Source organism: Staurois parvus, unplaced genomic scaffold (genome assembly GCF_062004578.1).
Source record: "Staurois parvus isolate SC_StPar_1 unplaced genomic scaffold, SC_StPar_1.0 ptg000089l, whole genome shotgun sequence".
Taxonomy (NCBI): domain Eukaryota; kingdom Metazoa; phylum Chordata; class Amphibia; order Anura; family Ranidae; genus Staurois; species Staurois parvus.
Window position 1 is genome coordinate 3,160,558 of NW_028317885.1, and position 24,884 is coordinate 3,185,441.

The 24,884-nt window shown below is 42.5% G+C and overlaps 1 protein-coding gene across 1 annotated transcript in view; it reads left to right on the plus strand.

Annotated features, from left to right (window-relative positions):
* The window catches only part of CEP152 (centrosomal protein 152), a 144,191-nt gene that overhangs the window by 81,137 nt on the left and 38,170 nt on the right, over nt 1–24,884 (plus strand). The window contains exons 13-19 of the mRNA XM_089670325.1: nt 291–501; nt 587–709; nt 8,227–8,357; nt 14,016–14,144; nt 14,262–14,397; nt 18,232–18,501; nt 21,667–21,798. Coding sequence (XP_089526451.1) covers nt 291–501; nt 587–709; nt 8,227–8,357; nt 14,016–14,144; nt 14,262–14,397; nt 18,232–18,501; nt 21,667–21,798 — 1,132 coding nt within the window. The remainder of the gene's footprint in view (nt 1–290; nt 502–586; nt 710–8,226; nt 8,358–14,015; nt 14,145–14,261; nt 14,398–18,231; nt 18,502–21,666; nt 21,799–24,884) is intronic.

Here is a 24,884-nt window from a genome sequence, read left to right on the forward strand (position 1 = left end):
TCTTCATGCTATCAATCAAATCCTGTTTGGGCGGAGGGGGTGGGACTGAGCTGCAGTGTGTCTCTATAGGTTTGCAGGACCTAAAAATATAATGTGGGCACTATACTCGCTACTCATTGCTCTACACCTTTCTGTGTAACATGCAATGTATCCCATTCTTATGTAATGTCTGACAAATTATTGGCCTCCGTGCATCTTTTTTTTTTTTTTTGGTATTTTATTGGAAATGCATACGGATTGGTTTATGCTTAGTGACCCTTATACGTTTATTTTTGTTAATGTCCATGCAGGTCATTGCGCAGTAATGGTGTCCGAAAAGACCTTTCGTCTGATGATATCATTGCAGAGCTGAAAACGGAGCTTGAGCGTTGCATGAGCAGCAATAAAACTAAACGTCAGCAGATTATACAGCTGCAGTCTGATCTCAAGACACATCAGTCAAAAACGGAAGAACTGAAAAAGCTACTTGAGAGGGCTGAAAAAGAAGCTAAGGACTGTGAAGTAGGTTCTGTGCGGCTGTAAAGGCTAGCAGGTTCTAAATGTCCTTGGCGCAGACCTTCTTTATGTTTACTATTGTACTTTACAGGTCAGACCGGGAAGCTTTGAGGAACGCTTGGATCCTGCTTCTCCACACAGATCCACAGGACAAGAAAGTCAGGAGATTCAGAGGCTGACGGATGAAAATCAGAAGCTTCAGCAAGAAGTTGAGGTATTTTACTAATAATACAAAATGGGGGAGATTTACTAAAACTGGAGAGTGCAAAATCTAGTGCAGCTCTGTATAGAAACCAATCGGCTTCCAGGTTTTATTGTCAAAGCTTAATTTAACAAGCTGAAGTTAGATGCTGATTGGCTGCCATGCACAGATGCACCAGATTCTGAATGCATCAGTTTTAGTATATATATATTATATATGGGTCTAAGGGCTTGTTCAAATGCGATGCATTGAGCTTTGTTAATCGGTATTGATCAATGCAAGGGCTCAGATTAACAATTGTTTTTTATGCACATCATACGTGTGGTGGTGTGTGTTGCTTTGAAAATGCAGTTGGACTCCCATCTCTGCATGCCAACACACCACAGAGTATTGCAAACGTTGACTGAAGTATTTATTTTGTAACTTTCAATAAAGTTAAAAATATATATATATATATATTATACAGTATTTATATAGCGCCAAAGGGTATGCTCAGCGCTGTACAGTAGCAGGGGGGACATGACATGAGACAAGACAGTAACAATACATTACACGAGGGGTTCGAGGGCCCTGCTCTTTCGAGCTTACAATCTAGGAGGGAGGGGAAGGTGGCACAGGAGGAGATGGCTGTGGGGGATGGAGTGGTGGGTGGAGTGGAGGAAGTTAGTTGATAGGTGAGGTCGGGTGTTAGGTGAGGTTGGGGTAGGCTTCCCTGAAGAGGAGGGTTTTCAGGGTGCGCCTGAAGGTGAGGAGGGTAGGTGACAGTCTGATGGATTGGGGTATGGAGTTCCAGAGGATGGGGGAAGTCCTGGAGAAGTCCTGCAATCGGGTGTGGGAGGAGGAGACCAGGGAGCTAGAGAGCAGGAGGTCCTGTGAGGAGCGGAGGGCAGGGGTAGGGTAGTATCTGGGTATCAGGTCAGTTATGTAGTTCGGGGCGGCATTGTGAATGGCATTGTAGGTCAGGGTTAGCAGCTTGAACTTGATGCGTTGGGCAATCGGGAGCCAATGAAGGGATTGGCAGAGGGGGGAGGCAGATGTGGAGCGGTTGGTGAGGTGGATGAGTCTGGCCGCTGAGTTTAGGATCGACTGGAGTGGGGATAGCGTTCGTTTGGGTAGGCCAGTGAGAAGGGAGTTGCAATAGTCCAGGCGTGAGATGAGGCATGAGGCGTAACATTTCACAACACACCAATGGACTTGAGTTGTATGGACTAGAGCTTGTGCGGGCTCATATGAGGAGAACTCAAAATCATTAGATCTGGAGAGAAGAAAGTGAGCAAATAATTTGTTCCCAATGTCAGTCATTTAGATTTTACCTTTTAATAATCCCACGCTTGCCAAAAAAAATAATAAAGTCATTAATTGGTTAAAAATAAAGTAACACCAAAACAGTGAGTCTACAATAAAATAATCAAAATAAATTGTTGCTGCAAGCGCCTGACGTGTTTCCACATTAAAAAGTACACTAGCCCAAAAAAGTGCTGCGCAACTGAAAAATATAATAGAATAAAGCGAGCGCTCATCAAATAAAATGTATAAAGCAGCTAAAACACTTTAGGGAATCACAACAGCCTCATGTTCTGACAAATAAAAGTAAAGTGCAGCACTAAAAAAGCCCAACATAAAAAAGTTTGTTCAAAAAAGTTCGTGCAGAGATATAAATATATTTAGACGTGCAAAACCAAACGGCTTGTGACAGAGGGTATGGCAGAAATGCGCACTCACCAACCGTGCATAGGAAATGCGCATATAATATCCATCAATCAGGACATAGTCATGTTGGGTGCAGAGTCCCTCATGGTAAACTGCAGCAGAACCGGATTGGCTCAGTGTGCTGTCCCTCCAGTAGGAGTGCTGCTGCGTCCCGCACCTGTCACCTGATTGGTTTTGCACATCTATATATATTTATATCTCTGCACGAACTTTTTTAAACAAAATTTTTTATGTTAATCCTTTTTAGAAACTGAAAAATAACCTACCTACGTCACATATGTGTATTACAATGAATACATAGATCTATATTCCTTGGTACTTCAGGGATACATCCAATATACAGACATACACAAAACAAATGATAGATAAAATATTAAGCAGAAAGTCCAAGGACCCTATGAAGAAGTCACGCTATTCGCGACGAAACACGTCAGGGGTGTGGTCATGTGATGTCATTACACCGGAAGCATGAGGTCAGCCTTTTTACTTGCTGTTCTTCAGATGGATGTTTTTCCTTAAGGGGGTAACATGTATTTAGTGAAACAGGCGATGATTCTTGTGCAATGGATCAGTGCACTATATTTGTGAGTATGGTTGATTATTTATATGTTTAAATCTGTTTCATGGGGTACTACACTATGAGAGACTTCCATTCTTTCCTCTACCTATTGGCTTTTATGTGTTCCATTGAGCTACTGACATAAGATTGGGAGAAGAGGAGGCTTATTACCCAAAATATTGGGAAGGCTGTTTTTGACCTAACTTATAGTTGGACAATTGGTGAAGGTAAGCAGCAGCACTGGCAGGTGGAGGCACATGGTGGTGTTGCAGCACGTGGAGCCTGGGAGCACATCTTTTATTATTGTAGTGTGGACGTTACACTGTTAGCACAATCTTGGAACACGGGAAGATAGTTTTTGCAGTTCTATACTTTATTATTAATATTTTATCTAATATTTGTATTGTGCATGTCTATATATTTGATGTATCCCTGAAGTACTGGAAATATTTATTTATTTTAGTTATTCATTCTTACACATACCGTATGCGTTGTAGATTTGTTATGAGTTTACACGTATAGGTTATTTTTCGTTTGCGCCGCATGTTTTTGGGATTTTGTGAGATTTTATATTGTTGTTATGGGGGGAAAAAAGAATTCTGACTTGTTCCCAATGGGCAAGATCAGTAGATGAAGTTTTCTTTAAAAAAATTAAATATATAATAACAGAGAGCTTATTAATTTCTGTGTAACAACATGTTCCAGTCCTCTATTGTTATCCCCTCTCTCTTAATGAGGACCCCCAAGGGCAAGAAAAAGGATGGGTTTTAATAATGGGACTATTGAAAAGCTTTCACTCAAGTTTTACACGTTTTTGTGTGAAAGATGGCTGAATCTAGTTTGGAAACATAAATCACCAAAAATGAGCCAGTGAGCATAGAAATATAGACGTTTCTATAGCTGACTTGCTTTTTATGTGACTATTAGGGCTGATGTACATGGATGGTAAGAGGTGCGAATGTGGTGGAGCTCAAAGAACCCAGCGGTTTTCTTTGCCTACGGAGCCATAGGTAGCTTGAACAGTCGTCCATAGAAGTGAATGGCTGTATGCAGACATACGTTGGTGAATGCTGATGCTTTCTTGCATTGGCATCTACATGTGCATGCATGTATAACGTATTAATCAAATGCAAGTTGCAAACAAAAAACAGCTATTCACTTGATTTCCAGTGCGGCTCGCCAGGCACTCTGAAAACTGCCCGGATTTTTACACTACAGCATATGTGTGCTTCTTACCATCCATGTGCATGAGCCCATGGCTTTACTATACAGTGACTCACCTGGAAGAAGCATGCAGGCAGTGAAATCTTAAAAGGTCTGGGTTATCCTCCATATGTCCATGATCTATGCCATGTTTACTTAAATTGAATTAAAATATAATGTAGATCAGGGTAACCAGTTTGTGGCCCGAGGGCTGCATGGGGCCAGGGAGAGTTCAGCATGCGACCCGGACATGTCTGAAGGAACACCGTGCAAGAATAGAAGACACGGCGGCTGGCAGGGACAAGCTGGCACAGGCATGTATGGAGTAATGAGGGGGGGGGACATGCTGTGAATGCATAGAGACTGCGGCAGTGGTCACACAGAACGCAGGGTCAAGCACAGCTGAAGGGATGCCGAGAGTGCTGTTTTTGTAAAAGCATCTGCAACAGTAAGGGCTCGTTCACACTTGGCTGTTTTACCAACGCTTGCCAAACGCCCCTATAGTGTTTGGCAAGCGCTGGTCCTGCGATTGAGGAGCGTTTTTTAACGCTCCGCAAATGCTGCATGCGCGGTTTAGCGTCGGTTGCTAGGCGTTTGCCGAGCATTAAAAACGCCCCACAAATGCCTATAATGCAGTTTGAATGGTGTTACCGCTCCGCAAACGCCCCACAACCGCACCACAAACGCCAGCCGGGCGTTTGCGGAGCGGCACCGTAGACTAGAATAGGAGGCTTCAACACCTCCTGACTACCAGAGGCGTCCGTTTTGCTGCAACGCAAACGCTCCTGTTAGAACAGCACCATGTCCTGTAATGTGCAGAATTGGCAGAACGCTTCCCAAACACCTCTCTGCCGTCTGCACACAACGCTAGTGTGAACGTAGCCTAAATGCAGAGACTCCACAGAGCGCCAGGCAAGTAAATGCTGCATGGCTGTATCAGGCGGGGGCTAGGGTGGGCTGCTTGATTGTTACATCCGTGCCAGAAAAATCTAATTAGAGCTGTCTAAATGCTTACATGCTGCTTCATCAGCCAATGAAAAAAGCTCTGTGAGCTAGATGTTAAAATCACAAGGCAAATGTTACATGCGTTAAACCGCTTTTGATCAAGTGATCTATTCGTAAAATGTGCATTGTATAAGAGTGCAGAAAATGATCCGCAAATCATATGGTATAACAGAACTATTAATGCATTAAAAACTGAATAAATGATATGGAACAGCAACATTTTATTATTGTAGTATATCCTCTTCATTGTTTTTGCATTTTTACATGATGCACTTTGCTGTTCCTTATCATTTATTCAGTTTTTAGTGCATTAATAGTTCTGTTATACCATATGATTTGCGGATCATTTTCTGCACTCTTATACGATGCACTTTATTGTTCCGCTTTAGCATATATTGATACATTTTATGTTATTTTAGTACTTTTTAGCGCTGCACTCGTTTACATATTCAATTGTTACCTGTCTTCTGTTCTAGCTGCTTCCTATTATTGCCTAGCGCTCACCTTTTTCTACTATTTACTCTTATTAGTAAAATGTATTTCATAACATTGCTTGGTGTGCTACTCTTTGCTGGCAATATCCTAGAATAGCTTAGTGAATGGGGCCCATTAAATTCATGAGCTAGTTGACCCTTTTGTACACCTTTGCCCCCATGTACTGATTCTTTCATGATCCAGTCCCTCATACTATTCTTTGTGCAGAGTCCTTTCTTTGTGTTTTTCTCCTTTAATGTCTCATATCCATAATTGCTTTCTTCTAGTGTCTCTTATATACTACTTCATGTATTGTAACTGTGCTGTCTAGTTCTGAATCTTCACTGTCCTTCAGGCCCTTCCTCACAATGTGTTGTCTGCTTGCATGCCTAAGTCCTCATGCACACGGGACGTTTTTACAGCGGCTGTTTTTGGCTTTTGACATTTTTTTCTACAGCCAGTAAGCCCCCCAGCATGTTATCCTGTCCACATTTTTTGGCTGGAAAAAACCCAGAACTAGTGGATTTCTAGAGGAGTTTTTTCAGCTGTAAATGCGGTAAATCACAGCAAACCATTGTTTTTGGATGTTTTTTTGACCGAAAAAATGTTATTTTATTTTTTTTCGCAAAAATAAAAACGCAAACGTGAAGAAACACAGCAAAACGCTAATACAAAAACACTAAGAAACTGTGTAAAATCATGTTAAAAACGTGAGTTTTTCAGCGAACGTTACCAGCGTTATTGAAACGCCCCGTGTGCATGAAGCCTTACATGTATCACTCCTATGGCCACCTATTTATTCCATATGTTAAGGGATGTTTTTATCAATCATTTTATCTGCTCTGTGAAGCTGTATGTACATTTGCTCTCTGCAAATAACAAAATTGACGGTGTTCATCTATTTTCTCTCCTAGTTGGATGATCATCAATAAAGCGTGACTCTGGGGGGAAAAAAATAGCGATTTAAGAAAAAAATCATATAGGATTTACAATTGTGACACAAGTCATATTGTAATGGAATGTTATTAAAAGTTACCTTTCCTTGCCAATCTGCAGCTCTGTAATTTCCTGAAAAATACAACGCAATATGACTACCTGGAGGCATTCTGTATACAGTTTGCTGTACAGAACACTCCCAAAGATGTCATTTCCTGCTTGTGTGATTGGCTCACTAATTTTCCCAGAAGTCTGCACTAAGATGTCAGATTTTGGGCATCCCCTGCAATATAACACTCATGTTTGTGAGATACTTCCAAAGAGAAATTAGGCCCCTGACACTTTCCTCATTAGAACCCTGCAGGTGCAGAAACTGGTTTATAATTATAAAATCACTCACATTCACTTTGCTCATAGACAGAGACAAACAGGAATTTCTTCAGAATAGCAAAAAGTAGGAATCTGCAACTTGGTTTGTTAAAATCCTTGCAATGTATATAGATCACACAGAGGGGAATGTTTTTTTTTTTTTTTTCTTTTTTTTTCTTCTCAACAAAAGTGGAGTTAGGGCTCGTTCACACTTGGCTGTTTTACCAACGCTTGCCAAACGCCCCTATAGCGTTTGGTAAGCGTTGGTCTGGCGTTTGCGGAGCATTTTTAACGCTCGGCAAACGCCGCATGCGTGGTTTAGCAACGGTTACTAGGCGTTTGCCGAGCATTAATAACACCCCACAAACGCCTATAATGCAGTTTGAGTGGCGTTACTGCTCCGCAAATGCCTCGCAACAGAGTCGCAACCGCACCGCAAACGCCGGCTGGGCGTTTGCGGAGCGGCACCATAGACGAGAATAGGAGGCTTCAACGCCTCCTGACTCGACCAGAGGCGTCCGTTTTGCCGCGATGCAGCGCAAACACTCCTGTTAGAACAGCACAATGTGCAGAATTGTCAGAGGCGTTTGGGAAGTGGTAAAAACGCTTCCCAAACGCCTCTCTGCCGCCTGCACACAACGCTAGTGTGAACGTAGCCTTACTCAAATAGGTCAATCAGCAAAATATTGCAGTGCGGCCACTAGATGAGCTGATCATAGGAAAAAGTATTTACTATGATCAGCAACTCCATCTAGTGGCCATTATGTGTTATTTTCCTAAGTCATGCTCTTATGATTGAAAAGCATGTGACCTGGAGAGAAAATGAAGTAACATTGGATTTTACCAGCATTTGCACAGAATGAATGTACATACAATTTTTGGACAAATGGCTCTGCCATTTTTTTTTTTTTTTTTTTGTATAAATACACTCCTAAGATTCCCAGACAATATGATTGTCCTGCTCCATCCCAGTCTATAAATATGCTGTGTATCCTCCTTTGTCTTCACTATATAAAGTTCAGTTGCTTCCATCCAGGCTTAGAGCTTCCCCCCCCTAACAGACTCAAGGCCATTGGCTATTTAGGGATCATGGGATAGGGAGACTTATCCATGTTGCTAAAACAAGGGACCCCAATAAAATAGGGGATTCAATGTTCTTATAAATTTCCATTAATGCACCATAACATTATCTACCCAGAAAAATGCTGAATGCAGCTTTTTATTATGTTACCATTTTTAACCTTTTTTTACCCTTTTTTTCTTTTCATAATAGAAACATTTGTTGCATATCGAGGAGCTCACTGCAAGTGAGGAGAAATTAAAGGCAGCAAATCAGCAACTCTGTAGTGAAATGCGACAAATGATTCAAGAATTTGATAAAGATAAGAAGGAATCCATTGAGCGGTAAATGATTTTAACATTTTTATAACTATTTTACTTTTGTTCTGTTTTGCACTTGAACCTAAGGGTGGCTATTCCTGTAGCATTTGGGCCCTGCTTTGTATATGGGAGGGTATGACAATATGCTGTATATTTATTGGTGAACCCTTCAGATCCAGGCTAGTGATGATCTCAGCCATGTTAGGATCCTAGTCCAAGCTCACCAGGAAGATGTCACCTACACTGGGCCATTCATCCACTGCTGGGGCATTCCCTGCATTGCAGTCACGTATGTACAAAAAGGGCATGTGTACATGCATCTGCGGGGTGGAGAATGGCTCCGCCACTTGTGATTGGCCCAGTACAGTGACAACTTCTGAACAGCCTCGTGCAGGTCAGTTGGGACCAGAATCCAAATACGCCTGAGCTCATCCCTAATCCAAAAATTTGAGGCACGCCCTGAACTTTTTAGGCCGTGTTCACACAAGTGTACACCCATGTGAGGGCCATGTTTTGCCTACATGGGATGTACAGGTGTTCTGTGTTCAGGCAGTCCCATTCATATACTGTATATTTGGGCGCGGATCCCTGAGTGCTGACAGTTTGTGTTAGAGGACCAGCACCCACACGGATCTCAAATTGCGAGCAGTGTCCATGCAGCTGCTGCATCCCAATCAACATAAATGGGACGGCCTGCATGTGGATGCATGGAACACATGTGCATCCCGTGTGGGCAAAACACGTTCCTCACACGGGTGTATGCTATAGTATGCCCTTGTGAATGAGGCCTAAATTTTACAGAGGGCAGTGTTTGACATACCGAGAAGATGGTGAGGAGTTCACAAATGATCACATCTATGTAAAGGATATTGATCAGGCAGGGGAGTTGTTCGGTAGGCATACATGGAATAGCAATCACCACATGATAGATATGCAAAGCATTCATTTAAAGTGTTACTAAAACCACAACCGTAAAATCAGTCTGTATATGCAGTAAAGCATGCTTGTTATAGTTACTGTGGAACCTAAGGGGTTAATTCTCTGCAATGTGTGAAAATGCTGTTTGATCCTGCCTTTTCTGATCTTCCCCTTCTTCTACAGTCCCCGCTCCATCTGCTGATGGTGCTAAGCCCTAGGAGTCACTCTGCACATGCTCAGTTTGGTCAGGTCTGAAATATGCAGTTCAGTTTTGGGCACCAATTCACAAAAAGAACATTGGGGAACTGGAGAAGGTACAGAGAAGGGCAATTAAACTGATAAGAGGCATGGAGGAGCTCAGCTATGAGGAAAGATTAGAGGAACTGAATATATTCTTTCTTGAGAAGAGGAGATTAAGGGGGGATATGATCAACATGTATAAATACATCAGTGGTTCATATAGTGAACTCGGTGTAGAGTTATTCACCCTGAGGTCATCACAGAGGACAAGGGGGCACTCTTTACGTTTGGAGGAAAAGAAATGTAATCTCCAAACACGGAAAGGTTTCTTCACAGTAAGAGCTGTGAAAATGTGGAATAGACTCCCTCAAGAGTTGGTTCTGGCCAGCTCAGTGGATTGCTTTATAAAAAGTCCTGGATTCTTTCCTAGATACACAGAATATAACTGGATACTAACATTTATAGGTAAAGTTGATCCAGGGAATATCCGATTGCCTCTCGGGGGATCAGGAAGGAATGTTTTTCCCTGCAGGAGCAAATTAGATCATACTTTGCTGGGGGTTTGTTTTGCCTTCCTCTGGATCAACTGTGGGTATAGGATTATAACTTTTTTTTTCTATGGTTGAACTGGATGGACTTTTGTCTTTTTTCAGCCAGACTAACTATGTAACTATGGTGTGTTTTTGTTAGTGGGTTCCCCCCCCCTTTGGGAGGGTGCATATGACCACCACAGGGCCAATTAGCACTGTCCAGACAAAGGGTCAGGGGTATTGCAGCCACACAGGACAGTCAGAGCAGAATGAAAACTCCTCCTTTTAACCACTGCTCAGCTGGACACTGATAGAAGTCACAAGACTGCTATATACTGATGATGAGAAAAGGTATTTAGCAGTTTATATTTACTAAAATAATTGCATTTCCATGTTCTGTGTACTGTGGGAGACCAGATATAGTGAATGCAGGGTTATTGGTTTAGGAACACTTTAAATGTACCCACATGTATGTACATATTGCAACTATTAGCCTATGAGCCTGTCCATTATAATTATACAGTATTTATATAGCGCCAAAGGGTTTGCTCAGCGCTGTACAATAGCAAGGGGGACAAAACATGAGACAGGACAGAAACAATACAATACACAAGGGGTTTGAGGGCCCTGCTCTTTCGAGCTTACAATCTAGGAGGGAGGGGAAGTGGAACAAGAGGAAATGGCTGTGGGGGATGGAGTGGTAGGAGGAGTGGAGGAGGTCAGTTGTTAGGTGAGGGTGGGGTAGGCCTCCCTGAAGAGGTGGGTCTTCAGGGTGCGCCTGAAGGTGATGAGGGTAGGTGACAGTCTAATGGACTGGGGTAGGGAATTCCAGAGGATGGGGGAGGTACTGGAGAAATCCTGCAATTGGGCGTGGGAGGAGGAGACCAGGGAGCTAGAGAGTAGGAGGTCCTGTGAGGAGCGGAGGGCACGGGTAGGGTAGTATTTGGGTATCGGGTCAGTTATGTAGATTGGGGCGGCATTGTGAATGGCTTTGTAGGTCAGAGTTAGTAATTTGAATTTGATACGTTGGGCAATCGGGAGCCAATGAAGGGATTGGCAGAGGGGGGTGGCAGATGTGGAGCGGTTGGTGAGGTGGATGAGTCTAGCCGCTGAGTTCAGGATAGACTGGAGTGGGGATAGCGTTCATTTGGGTAGGCCAGTGAGAAGGGAGTTGCAGTAGTCCAGGCGTGAGATGATGAGGGAGTGTACGAGTTGTTTGGTGGTGTCTGGGGTGAGGAATGTACGTATCTTGGAGATGTTGCGGAGATGGAGCCTGCATGATCTTGAAAGCAATTGGATGTGGGGTAGGAAGGAGAGGTGGGAGTCCAGGGTGACACCCAGGACTTTGGCATGTGGGGTGGGAGTGATGGTGGCATTGTTAGTAGTGATGGAGAGGATGGGTGGGGGGGCGCGGGGTGGGGGGAAGACCAGGAGCTCGGTTTTGGACAGGTTAAGTTTGAGGAAGTGGAGCGACATCCAGTCAGATATGTCATTTAGGAGGTGGGCAGAGAGTGAGGGGGTGATGTGGGGGGTGGAGCGATTGATTGATAGCTGGGAAGGAAATGGCCAATAAAAACATCAGGAGCGGAGGTTATTTGCTTATTTTGTCTTCCTCGACTTCAGTCCTCCAAGTCGTTCTGCACTTTATGTGAATATACTGTACATGCAGGCATTCTATGATACTTTACATATCTTCCTAATATGTTGGTGCTTTAAAGGTACACTAGGCAATATCCATATTCTCCAAAATCAATCCATACACATTTACTACCTAATGGCCCTTTAATCTATGTTTCATGAATCCGTTTCTTACTGGGTTTTCTTTTACCTCCTTGTAATGCCCTCTATGAGCTCTGAACCCCCCCCCCCCCATTTGGACTGAGCAGTGCACGTTAGCAGCAATATTGTACATTGCTCTATGAGCACTACAACTCCCATAGTCTATAGTCCATCTGAGGAAATGGCAAGAGAGGGTGGCTACATTCCTACATACAGCGGGACCATAGAATACACATGTAGTCACCCTTAACAGAAGTTGGCTCACAACAGCACTAAAAGGAATTTCAGGATTTTAAGGGGGCTGAGTAATAGAAGGGACTTTTTGAGCTGAGAATTCATACTTGAATGCATTTTTTTAAACCAGAGCTTCGTGTTGCTTATAATCCAAATACAGATTCACTTTAAAACGGCGTAACTATGTTGTTCTTTCATGTGCCTTCAGATCACTTCTGTGCCTTCTTCCACAAAGCGGATGCATCATAAATCAGGCATTTGTCCAGTGACAGCTGCAGTTTATTTCTAATCTTGTTCCTGACACCTGCACCATCACACAATCACAAAAACCTGGAAGCTTGTAAAACTGTGACATTTGTGTGTACAATTGCCTCTTTATTTGTTGTGTAGTGTAGAGGTTGAAGTCTATTACATGGACAAATGGCCTATGCTAGAGATCGTATGATATATCTGGACTGTCACTCTGAGTTTCACTTGCCATTATTTTCACCCTTGTGGGATTAGTAAAACCTCTTCATTGTGCGGTCCTAATAATATAATCCCACTCCTCTTTTTTTTTTTTTGCTTCTTTTAAAATGTATCCACATGCTACTTGGTTCCTTGATTTATGCATCTGAATTTTTTTTATTGCCCCACTTTAAAGCTCCCCTTCTGCTTTGTTACAATTTGACCTAATCACCTAGATTGGACTCCAAACTGCGGGCCGGAAGCTGGATGTGGCCCTTCGCTTTCTTGTATCTGGCCCTTGAGGCAGCATTCCTCCCACTGACACCAATGATGTGGCATCAGGCATCATTCCTCCCACTGACACCATTAATGGAGCACTATCCCTCCCACTGACACCATGGATGGCTCCCACTGGCACCATTGATACTGGAACTATTCCTTCAAAACTGTGGCCCAGGGTCTGGATGTGGCCCTTCGCTTTCTTGCATCTGGCCCTTGGGGCAGCATTCCTCCATGTGACACCAATTATGGGGCACTATTCCTCCCACTGACACCAATGATGGGGCATCATTCCTCCCACTGACACCATTAATGGAGCACTATCCCTCCCACTGACACCATGGATGGCTCCCACTGGCACCATTGATACTGGAACTATTACTTCAAAACTGTGGCCCAGGGTCTGGATGTGACCTTTCAATTCCCTTTTCTGGCCCTTAGGGCACTATTCCTCCATGTGACACCAATGATGAGAAACAGTCCCTCTGCTGCGGTGGCAAATGGGACATATTTTTTTCCCTTCAGTGATTCCTGTGAATTGTACAGCTGTGCCAAAGTCAAAGTTGGCAGGGAGAAGAACCCCTGAATTCTGTAAGTGAGGGGAGCGGTTAGGGGGTGGAGGGTTGGAGACTGTGACCGTGTTTCATGTTACACCTTAAGTCCTCATGCACACTTGACTTTTTTACAGCGGCTGTTTTTGGCTTTTGACATTTTTTTTTTTCTACAGCCAGTAAATCCCCCAGCATGTTATCCTATGTGTCCATGCACACATAGACTAGAATCAACATTTTTTTGGTTGGGAAAGAAACCCAGGACTAGTGGGTTTCTACAGGAGTTTTGTTAGCTGTAAAAATGCTTTAACACTGGAAAAACTAATTAAAACGCTGCAAACCGGTATTTTTTGACTTTTTTTGGCCAAAAAGAAGCTGCAAACGCGTAAAAACATGGGAAAACGACGCTAAACGCTAAAGCAAAAACACTAAAAAAAAGCTTCAAAACTCGTGTTTTTAACGTGACTTTACACAGCTAACGTTACCAGCGTTATCAAAACGTCCCGTGTGCATGAGGACTAAACATGAGTAACACGAAACATAATATGACAGAAGGACTTCTCTTTTTTGGGATGATTTCGGTTGAAGTGCAGAGAAAGTGTTTATTTTGCCAGCCTTTATAAATATGTTCTAAAGTGTTTACAGCTGGTTAGCAAAATTCCCTAAGTTCATTCCTGGTGAGTAATCCGTGCATGTTGTCCCAGGTGCGAACGAACATACGAACAGCATCATGAAGACATTAGGAATCATTTAAGAATGGAACTCGGTGAGAAGCTTGAAGCTGAAAAAGTCCAGTTGTGCCAGACATACGAGGCAAAAATTTCCCAGTTACAGTAAGGATTTCTTAGCTAAAGATATAGCGTCCAATTGGGGCACGTATGTTTTCTTTTAATTTTTTTTTTTTCCCCAGTTTTGGACATAGATAATGTCCCTTCTCCTTTTTATTGCAGATCACAAATGACCGAATTGTCCATTGAGATGACTGCAGTACAGGAGTGTTACATAGCTGTGTGTAAAGAGAAGGATACACTGGAGGACACCATCCGGGAGAGTATGAAGAAGGAATTTCAGCTAAATGAAGAAAAGGTAAATTGACCTGCGTTTCTGTTTCCTATATATGTGCCGTAGACTAAATCCCTAAAGTCGTTCTAAGTGTACATTTCATTATAGTGGAGAGATAAGCTGCTGGAGGAAAAAGAAAACTCTTTGCAGTCTGTAAAAATGGAGTTAGATGACAAACACCAGTGTGAATTGGCGGTGGTGAAGGCACAGTGGCAGAGAGAAAAGGAGGAAGAAATTAAGAGAGAAACTGAGACTCAGTTGGCTTTGGAAAAAGAAGATTGGATAAAGGAGCAGCAGCAGCAGGTGTGTGGTCCATTGATAGAATTTCATGGTTGCACTTTATGTGGAATGGACGCACCACTCATACTGTGTCTGCAAACGTGTGCAACTGCTAACCCCTTTTTTTGAGTGAGATCACCTACTGACTCATGAATTGCAAGTGTCCCAATAACTGCTTCTAGTACCTGCCATTCACCAGTGCTTCAGTGCCTGCTCAGTGGTAAAGGCGCCAGTAGTTGAGGTATTCTCTCACCATGCAACACAAGTTAGTGAGTGTGAGAATGATCCCTTTGCACAAAGTTGTAATTGTCACCTGGCACCAACCTAGTAGAGGGAGATAAGAAAGGCCGGGAGATCAGCCTTGGGGTTGATATTTAAACATATTGCTTAAGCTGCTAGTTAACCTTTACAGAAAAAAAACCTTAAAAGGTCAACTAACACCATACACCCTTCCAACCCTCCCCCCCCTTCACCACCACTCACAGTCCCAGCTGACCCATCAGAATTGCTCTGGCTCATCTCGGAAGCGATGGAAAGAGAAGAGTGGGGTTTTCAGGTCAAGCGGTTAGCACGTCTGCTTAGCAGCACTAGGGTCGCCGGTGCTAATCCCAACTATGATACGAAGTGCCTTGCGTGTTCTTTCTGTGCCTGCGTGGGTTGGGTACTCCAGTTTCCTCCACACATCCCCAAAACATGCTGGTAGGTTTATTTGATCCTGTCCAAATTTGTCCTATTAAGCATATGAATGTGAGTTAGGGACCTTAGATTGTAAGCTCCTTGAGGGCATAAACGGATGTGAATGTACAATATATGTAAAGCGATGCGTAAATTGATGGTGCTATGTAAGTATCTGTAATAAAAATAATACAATTTCAAATCCCTGGACTGGCTGCATGGGCGCTGACAACTCAGCATTCCCAGACGTATATATAGTAGGGTGTTTAATGTTCATCTTTCCACTTTTTTCTGTAAAGGTGAACTAACACTTTAACTTGACCGTACAATTAATTGTTACCATAAATTTTAACTTGACCGTACAATTAATTGTTACCATAAATTTTTCCTTTAACTTGACCCTAGACTTATTCCTTACCCTTACATTTACCGAAAACCTAACCTCAACCTTTGTACGTAGCTGTCCATAACCCTTGACCTAATGCCTAGCAGTAAGGGACATATTTATAAAGCAGTCAATTTGGCATGCAGCAAACATTCATTGCAGGGGAATCTTCCATGGTGCATGTGTTTTCACTGACAGTGTTAGGTGAAAATCAGATTCACTGCTTTATAAATATGAGTGTAAATAAACCTCTGCTATATTTTTCCCAATTGGGCACCTGACGCTTTTGTACTGAGGTTTTGCTGGTAAAGATTGCTGGTCTGACTGCAGAGAAATACCCTAACTGGTGTCTCAGAAATGCACTATATTGCCAAAGGTATTGGGCCAGCCCTCCAAATCATTGGATTCAGGTGTTCCAATCACCTCCATGGACACAGGTGTATAAAATCAAGCACCTAGACATGCAGACTGCTTCTACAAACATTTGTGAAAGAATGGGTCGCTCTCAGGAGCTCAGTGAATTCAAGCGTGGTACGGTGATAGGCTGCCACCTGTGCAATAAGTCCATCCATGAAATTTCCTTGCTACTAAATATTCCATGTGGGGATGAATTGGCGTAAGGTGACTGTTGTCTGTAAAAAAACAATAGACAGTCCACTGGTGTATACAATAGGTTCTGTGTCAGAACACCTCCCAGTTTCCACTAAAGGTGGGCCTTCTGTAGCGGAGAAGAAGCAGTCTCCAAGGAACATGCGGAAAGGATTAATAAAGTAAGACAGGCACATCTAGGATCAACTAGGCACATCCACTCGATCCTAGATGTGCCTGTCTTTTACTAAAACAGTATGCACTTCGTGGTGCCTCTTTTCATCCTTACTAAATATTTTATTTATTTCAGGTACTTGTATTTACGCAGCGCTTTACATATATATTGTACATTCACATCAGTCCCTAACCCTCAAGGGGTGTACAATCTAAGATCCCTAACTTACATTCATACATACACATACTAGGGCCAATTTAGACAGGAGCCAATTAACCTACCAGCATGTCTTTGGAGTGTGGGAGGAAACCAGAGTACCCGGAGGAAACCCACGCAGGCACAGGGAGAACATGCAAACTCCAGGCAGGTGGGGGATTTCTAGCGCTCTGTTGGTGCTGTGATGGTTGCTGCCAGGCAACCCTTTAGCCACTGTAATGCTCGGTCAACTGTTAGTGGTATTATAACAAACTGGAAGCAACTGGGAACAACAGCAACTGAGCCACGAAGTGGTAGGCCACATAATATGACAGAGCAGGGTCAGCGCATGCTGAAGCGCACAGTGCACAGAAGTCACCAACTGTCTGCAGAGTCAATAGCTAAAGACCTCCAAACTTTGTGTGACCTTCAGATTAGCACAACAACAGTGCATAGAGAACTTCATGGAATGGGTTTACATGGCCGAGCAGCTGCATCCAAGCCTTACATCACCAAGTGCAATGCAAAGCGTCGGATGCCGTGGTGTAAAGCACGCCACTACTGTACTCTGAGACATGTTCTCTGGAGTGATGAATCACGCTTCTCTGTTTGGCAATTTGATGGATGTATCTGGGTTTAGCAGTTGCCAGGAGAATGGTACTTGCCTGACTGCATTGTGCCAAGTGTAAAGTTTGGAGGGGTGTTATGGTGTGGGGTTGTTTTTCAGGGGTTGGGCTTGGCTACTTAGTTCCAGTGAAGATAACTCTTAAGGTGTCAGCATACCAAGACATTTTGGACAATTTCATGCTCCCAACTTAGTAGGAACAGTTTGGGGATGGTCCCTTCCTGTTCCAACATGACTGCGCACCAGTACACAAAGCAAGGTCCATAAAGACATGGATGGGCGAGTTTGGGGTGGAGGAACTTGACTGGCCTGCAGAGAGTCCTGACCTCAACCTGATAGAATACCTTTGGGATGAATTAGAGCAGAGACTGTGAGCCAGACCTTCTCGTCCTACATCAGTGCCTAACCTCACAAATGCACTTCTGGAAGAATGGTCAAACATTCCCATAGGCACTCCTAAACCTTGTGGACAGCCTTCCCAGAAGAGTTGAAGCTGGTATAGCTGCAAAGGACGGGGCCAACTCAATATTGAACCCTACGGACTAAGACTGCCATTAAAGTTCATGTGCGTGTAAAGGCAGGCGTCCCAATACTTTCAGCAATATAGTGTATATAATAAGAGCATATAGAACTCACGGTTTTCCAGTCAAAATGAAAATACATTGTTCTGATATCCTTCAATGGGCTAGTTCACCCAAATCCAATATTTAAACTGCCTACTGGATTAATTCATCTCTTGCAGTACAATGGTGACATGTCTTTACTTTCCATATCTTTCCTGCAGCTTTGGGAGATTTCAATTGTCCCTTTTGACATTTCAATTTATATTATGGAATTTCTTTACTAATATTTCTGCTTTTCATATTCTTGGTGTTATGCAAGTCATATGATGAGTTTTTCTTGGTTTCTGATAACATATGGGTTTTTTTTTTTCAGGTAACTGCAATTAAAATTCAAGATATTGAGAATCAGTGGAAACATAAGCTAGATAACGCTTTAAAACATGCCAAAGAGACGTTGATGCAGAGTTTAGCAGACTGTGCTGTACAGACTGAGCAATCATTATTTGCACAAACTGCGCTAGAAACTGAACAGCTGGAAGATCTGAAAATAAAACTCGGCAATGCTGTGATCGAGAAAGAGAAGGCTGTACAAAAGGCTTGCATGGAGCTGGAAATAAAGCATCGGGAGGACATTTCCAGTCAGGTACTTCAACCAGTTCATCTCTCACACCTGTGTACACCCCAATGGACCACAGCAATGTTTTTCATGTCAGCTATAGGCCTATCAATCCAGCGATAAGGTTGTCATTACTTAATGTAACAAAAACAGGATGTCCATTGTTTGTTTGTGTGTTTTTTGTCTTTTTTTTCCTTTTTAGTGCAAAGCAGTACAAAAAGCTCTCTAGTCATTATTGTCTTGAAGAAAAAAATATTTTCTATGCAGTTTTTATAGACCTTTATTTAACATAAAATGCATTATTTTTTCTAGTTTGACCAGTGCCAGTTTTAAAACAAGTTGAAGTGCGCATTTTATTCTATAGTATTTTTCTGTGTATATTGGCAAAAAGGTTGTTTCCAATACAAAGTGTAGCAAAGTTATTTATAAATTATTTTTTTTTTCAATTTTGTGCTTTTTTTTTTTTTCTTTTTAATGTATCACTAAAAAAAAAAAGGAACACATGGCTTGAAAAAAGTTTAATAATTGTAATGAAATAGAAATCATAGAAAAAACAGACCTAAGGAGAGGAGGCAGAGGAAGGCGTTAACTGAGTCAGTTTAGTAAGGGTTATGAAGGCTTTTTTTTTTTTTTTTTAATGTAAAGGTTCCTATAACTATTTATTTATTACAGGTACTTATATAGTGCCGCCAATTTTATGCAGCGCTTTACATGTATATATTCTACATTCACATCAGTCCCTAGCCCTCAAGGGGCGTACAATCTAAGGTCCCTAACTTACATTCATACATACACATACTAGGGACAATTTGGACAGGAATCAATTCACCTACCAGCATGTCTTTGGAGTGTGGGAGGAAACTGGAGTACCCAGAGGAAACCCGCACAGGGAGAACATGCAAACTCCAGGCAGGTGGTGCCGTGGTTTGGGTTCGAACCAATGACCCTAGTACTGCCAGGCGGAAGTGCTAACTATTTAGCCACTGTGCTGCCCACAACTAACCACAAGTTACTCAAAGATCACCCCCTTGGTTCTGCTATGAATGGACAACAGACATTAAAATTAAGCAATAATGTACTGTAGCTGGCCATACACAGATTTGCTACACATTGCAGATAGATGAGTCTCCTGTTGCGTCTATTAAATTCTGATAGTCGGCACCAGCAGCTGTCAGAGTGCCTGAACAGTGGCTTCATGTAATAGGAAGCAGCTGCTGTTCAGACAACAATTTTATACCTGGCTGCTCTTGAAATTTTTATTGAAGGATATGGGGCAGGAGGTTTGCAACAGGGCCACCAAAATTAAACTTCATTTTATCTCTTCTTGACACTGCAGATGCTGTTGGTTTACACAGGAGCAGAAAGATATTTGGTCCTATTTAAATAAAAACTATTCCAGGCAATGAGACTGGAGAACTGTGAGGGAGAGGCTGGGTGTACCACACAGGCCCACAGTATTTAGATTCATTTTTTTTTCTTTTTAGGCTTGTGACCGATTTCCTCAAGTGGTTAATGTTAAAGTGTTACTAAATCCACAACAGAAAAATCATTCTGTAGGAGTAGTAAATCATGCTTGTTATACTTGCTGTGAAACCTAAAGGGCTAATCCTCTGCATTATGTAAAATGGCTGTTTGATCCTGTTTTCTCTGGTCCTCCCCTTCTTCCAGTCCCCAATCCATCTGCTACATAGTGCAAAGCCCTAGGAGACCCTGCACATGCTCAGTTAGGTGTGTACTAGAGGTTTTTTTTTTTTTTTTTGGAGTGTGCATGTGATCAGCACTGGGCCAATCAGCACTGCCCAGACGGAGGGTCAGGGGTAATGCAGTGTCATAGGACGGTCAGAGGTGAATGAAAACTCCTCTTTCACGATTAACCAGTGCTCAGCCTGACACGGATAGAAGTCACAAAACTGCTATATACTACGGATGAGAAAATGTGTGTATCGGTTTATAATATAGATATAATATAAAGGGCTAAATGCATATACGATATAGCGAATGCAAGGTTCTGGATTTAGTAACACTTTAAATACTTCCTCCTAAAATTTGTATTGTTGCAGTAGAATGTTATGTTAGAGTGAAAGGAAAAGTTAAAAAAAAAAAAAAAAAAAAGTGGCCCTGTCGCTATGGAAGAAAAAAAGAACTGAAGGGGATGCAGTTTGCAAAATCAGAAGCTTTTGTACTATATTTCAGTAGATGTTGAGAAATCTTTGCTCTTGAATTGCTGCGGCACTGTTGCTATCCCACTCTTAGATGTGTCCAATAGCACGTTCCCGCTGGCCACTGTGCCACAGGACACTTTGCTGGGAAGAACCACGACAGGGACAATCTATCCAACACAATAAAGTGTTAGCAGTGAAACCCAGAACTCCATAAAGGAATGAAGATTTGAGCTACCAGCCACTTCAAATGTAACCTCAAACCTGTTTAACAGGCTACCTCTTCTTCCATTTTTTTCTACACAGAGGCGGGCTTACTTTTAATGTTTTTCACAAAATTATGTGAATTCTAGAACTAGTTGAGCAGTCCTATTGGGGTTTATTTCCAAAAGCGGGAGAGTGCAAAATCAGGCTCACTTCTGCATAGAAATCAATCCGCTTCTAACTTAAGCTTGTTCAATTAAGCTTTGGCAATACAATCTGGAAGCCGATTGGTTTCTATGCAGAATGGAAAGCCTGATTTTGCACTCCCCAGCTTTGGTAAATAAACCGCGTTGTGTCTTTTTCTTTACATGCGTCACAGTTGTCATTCTTTGCTAGAGGTGTCTTTTAAAGTCAGGTCATAGCACCTCTTTTATCTCAATTTAAACTTGCAAGCAGTTCCAACACTTTGTGAAAGAAAATAACAAAATGTACAACATAGTATATTTTTATTCTTAGATGTATTAGTCGTCAGTTTGTGAATATGCAGTTCTTCCATATTTAGCAGTCTAATGTTATGGAAAACTTCACAAAATGGGTTACATTTCCTAAAACTGGTGCATCTAGAATCTGGTGCAGCTGTGCATGGTAGCCAGTTGGCGTCTAGCTTCATCTTGCTCAATCAAGCTTTAATAATAAAACCTGGAATCTGATTGGTTTCTCTGCAGAGCTGCACCAGATCTTGCATCATGCAGTTTTAGTAAAGAACCCCCAATGGGTTTTTAATTTACCATTCATTTTTTGCCCCCCCCCCCCTTTTTTTTCCCCTTAGGTGGAGTTGGCCTTAATAAAAGGCCATGCCAGGTGGCTGCAGGAACTTACCAGCTTATCTGAATACAAAGCAAATTTGCAGCTTGAGAAAGAAAAATGGGAGAAGCTTAATATTCTCAATGTTGAAAAGCAGGTATATTTCATGATATGCTAGTGACGTGGTCAGTAATTGGTGACCAATTAGCAATATAATTCTTTCTGAAACAGATACAGGTTCAAAGAAGAACTCCAGGTTACCTGCCACTTTGTTTGGGCAAGTTAGTTAAAACAAATTGTTACCATGTTGGAGTCGCATGTCCACTGAGGATGCTGTAATGCACTGCAGTCGCATTTGCAAGTGCTGTTGTCCTCTTGGAGGGCTACAACTGACTTCCCCTCTGCTGTCAGAAATAGAGTCAGTGCCTTGATCCTGGTATCCGTGTAAATATATGATAAAGCAATGCGCACTCACCAGACCCGCATAAAGTATGCGCCTTTGTGTATAATCCAGATGTCATCCGGTAATGGGTGGTCCTCCCTCAACTGCGTATGGGGCTGTTGGTCCTCTCCAATTGGGGGTCCACCTGGTGATCACTGGTGAGAGATATGATCCGGGTACATCCAGGAGTAGGTCTGTAAATTAGAATGCTCCCCCAAGGGGTAACAAAGGTACTCCCATAGTGTAGTAATTGGTATAAAAATGAAATTTATTAAGGTACATCAGGTGCACAAAATCGTTGCAGACAGTTATTGGTGCATAACTAACCGTCTGGAATGTTAAGATGGCCGCCAGAGCTCCGCGTTGCTCTGGCGGCGTGACTTCACGGCATGGTGTGGCTCCTCCTTACGCGTATCGTGCTCCGGCACGTCTTCAGAGGGGGGTTGCCCCTTCTCTGATCCTCCCCTTCTTCTACTGTCCCCAATTCATCTGCTGATAGAACAGACCCTTGGGGGCGAGCTGCATGTGTTCAGATTGGTGTGTATTGCTAGAGAGTTTTATTTTTTTTTTTTCTTGGGAGAGTGCATGTGATCAGCACAGGGCCAATCAGTGCTGTCCAGATAGGGCCAGGGGTCCTTCAGTCTCATAGGACAATCGGGGGAGAATGAAAACTCCTACAAGCTTTAACCAGCGCTCTGCTGGACACTGAGAAAAGTCACAAGACTGCTCTAAATGCTGATGAGAAAAGATGTTTAGCAGTTTATGTTGCTAATAGGAAGAGTTTTCATTCTCCTCTGATTTGTCCTATGAGGCTGCAGGACCCCTGACACTCTGTCTGGACAGCACTGATTGGCCCAATTTCCATGTTCTGTGTACTGTGGGAGACCAGATTATAGTGAATTCCGGGTCCTGGGTTTAGTAACTCTTTAATACAGGTGAATTGTATGTGTTCCAGTAGGTGGAACATGGTATACAGAATGTGAAAGCAAGGTGAAAAGTGATTATTATTATTATACAGGGTTTATATAGCGCCAACAGTTTGCACAGCGCTTTACAATATAAAGAGAGAAAGTACAGTTACAATACAAGAGGGCCCTGCTCATAAGGACTTACAATCTAATAGATTGTAAAGAGGTAATTCGTTTCTTCCTTTTTGCCATGTATATCCAACTTTGTATAGTTTCTGTTCAGTGTTCACTGGTCAATCTTTTTATGTGATTGGTTCCATTTAAAGTAACCCTAGAATGAGAAATCTATATTGGACACTATTACTGACCTCTCCTTCTGAGAAACTAGGTGAGTGATCTGGAGTTAATGTGAACGTTAGGAGTTCAGACTTTAGTGAGCGCAGTTCTTTCAGGCCAGGCACTCCGCAAGTGTCAGCAGGACAGGGAGGCAACCATTGAGATCAGCAATGGCAGACTACTTATTTCTCTTAACCCCCCTGGAGGTATTCCCGAGTGTAGCTCGGAGTAAAGTTTCAGTACCACAAGCAGTAACCCCGAGCTACACTCGGGCTTACCATGCGGCGCTGCTCCGCGATCCCTCAATCACTTACCTTGTCCTGCGCTCCCGCAATGTCCCTCCTGCAGTGTCCCCGGCAATGTCCTCTGGCGGATGCTGGTATCTGTCTTCTGGGTTCTGCTCCCTGCAACGTCGGGATGTACGGGGACTGAACGGCGGGAAATTCAAAAATTACAAAAAGTGACATTCACTAAAATCACATAGTAAAACATTACTGCATCAAACCATTTCACATACATCTTGTCCCGAGTGCTTTGTCCTGTGCCCTGCCTGCATTTTTACTGTTCTTTCTGCCTGGAAACTGAGAAACGTCCATGGCGTCCAAAAAGCGTCCCTTTAGGTCAAAAGCGGTTTTAGACCAGCTAGAGAACAGCGATAGTAAATTAGAACCACTTGCAGAATTGAGTGATAATGATTTGTGGGGAAATTCGTCATCAGACAATGAAAATGATTTTGCTCCTTTGCTCAGTGATGTGCGAACTTGGCGCTATATTTCAGTGTTTTTGGTTTGATTATATTATTGAATTAAATGTATTATTATATTATTTTTATGATTTATTAAATTATAATTTAGTGTTTCAAATGTTATCATACCCGGGATGTTTACTAGACTCTTGTTCAGATAGATTTCAGTGAGTTATTCCTAAAAATTACAGGCCTACAATAAAAAAAAACATATTTCAATGCAAAAAAAGGGTACCGCTTTCAGCACCAAAAATCTGAAATAATCATACCACCAGGGAGGTTAAGACAGACTTTAAAAGAGAAAAAAAAAGTGCAGGGGAAGTTCCTGGCTCCTCGTCTGCTTTCAAACAGCCATAAGCATCTTAGGGCCAGTAGGCTGTGGGAGGTAGGGATTTCTTTCAACTGGTTACTAAGTGTGGCCTTGTGCTGGCCTTTTGCTTTAGTTCATTCTAGAGCCTCTTTTGCGTAACATGCTCCTCTGTTCAGCAGTGAATGTGTAGGTCTGATCCCAAATGGATCATTAGCTTTCTTTGAAACCTCAGCCAAGGAACTGCATTCAGGCACCAATTGTCTATGGCAGTGGTGGGCAACCTTTTTTTTCAACTGAGCCAAATCTCGCCAAAACCATGATTGAAATTTATTTTGAGAGCCACATTTTTAAAACTGAAAATACATCTCCCATATAGTAATTCATCCCCCATAGTAATTCATCCCCCATATAGTAATTCATCCCCCATAGTGTAATTCATCCCCCATAGTAATTCATCCCCCATCGTAATTCATCCCCCATCGTAATTCATCCCCCATAGTAA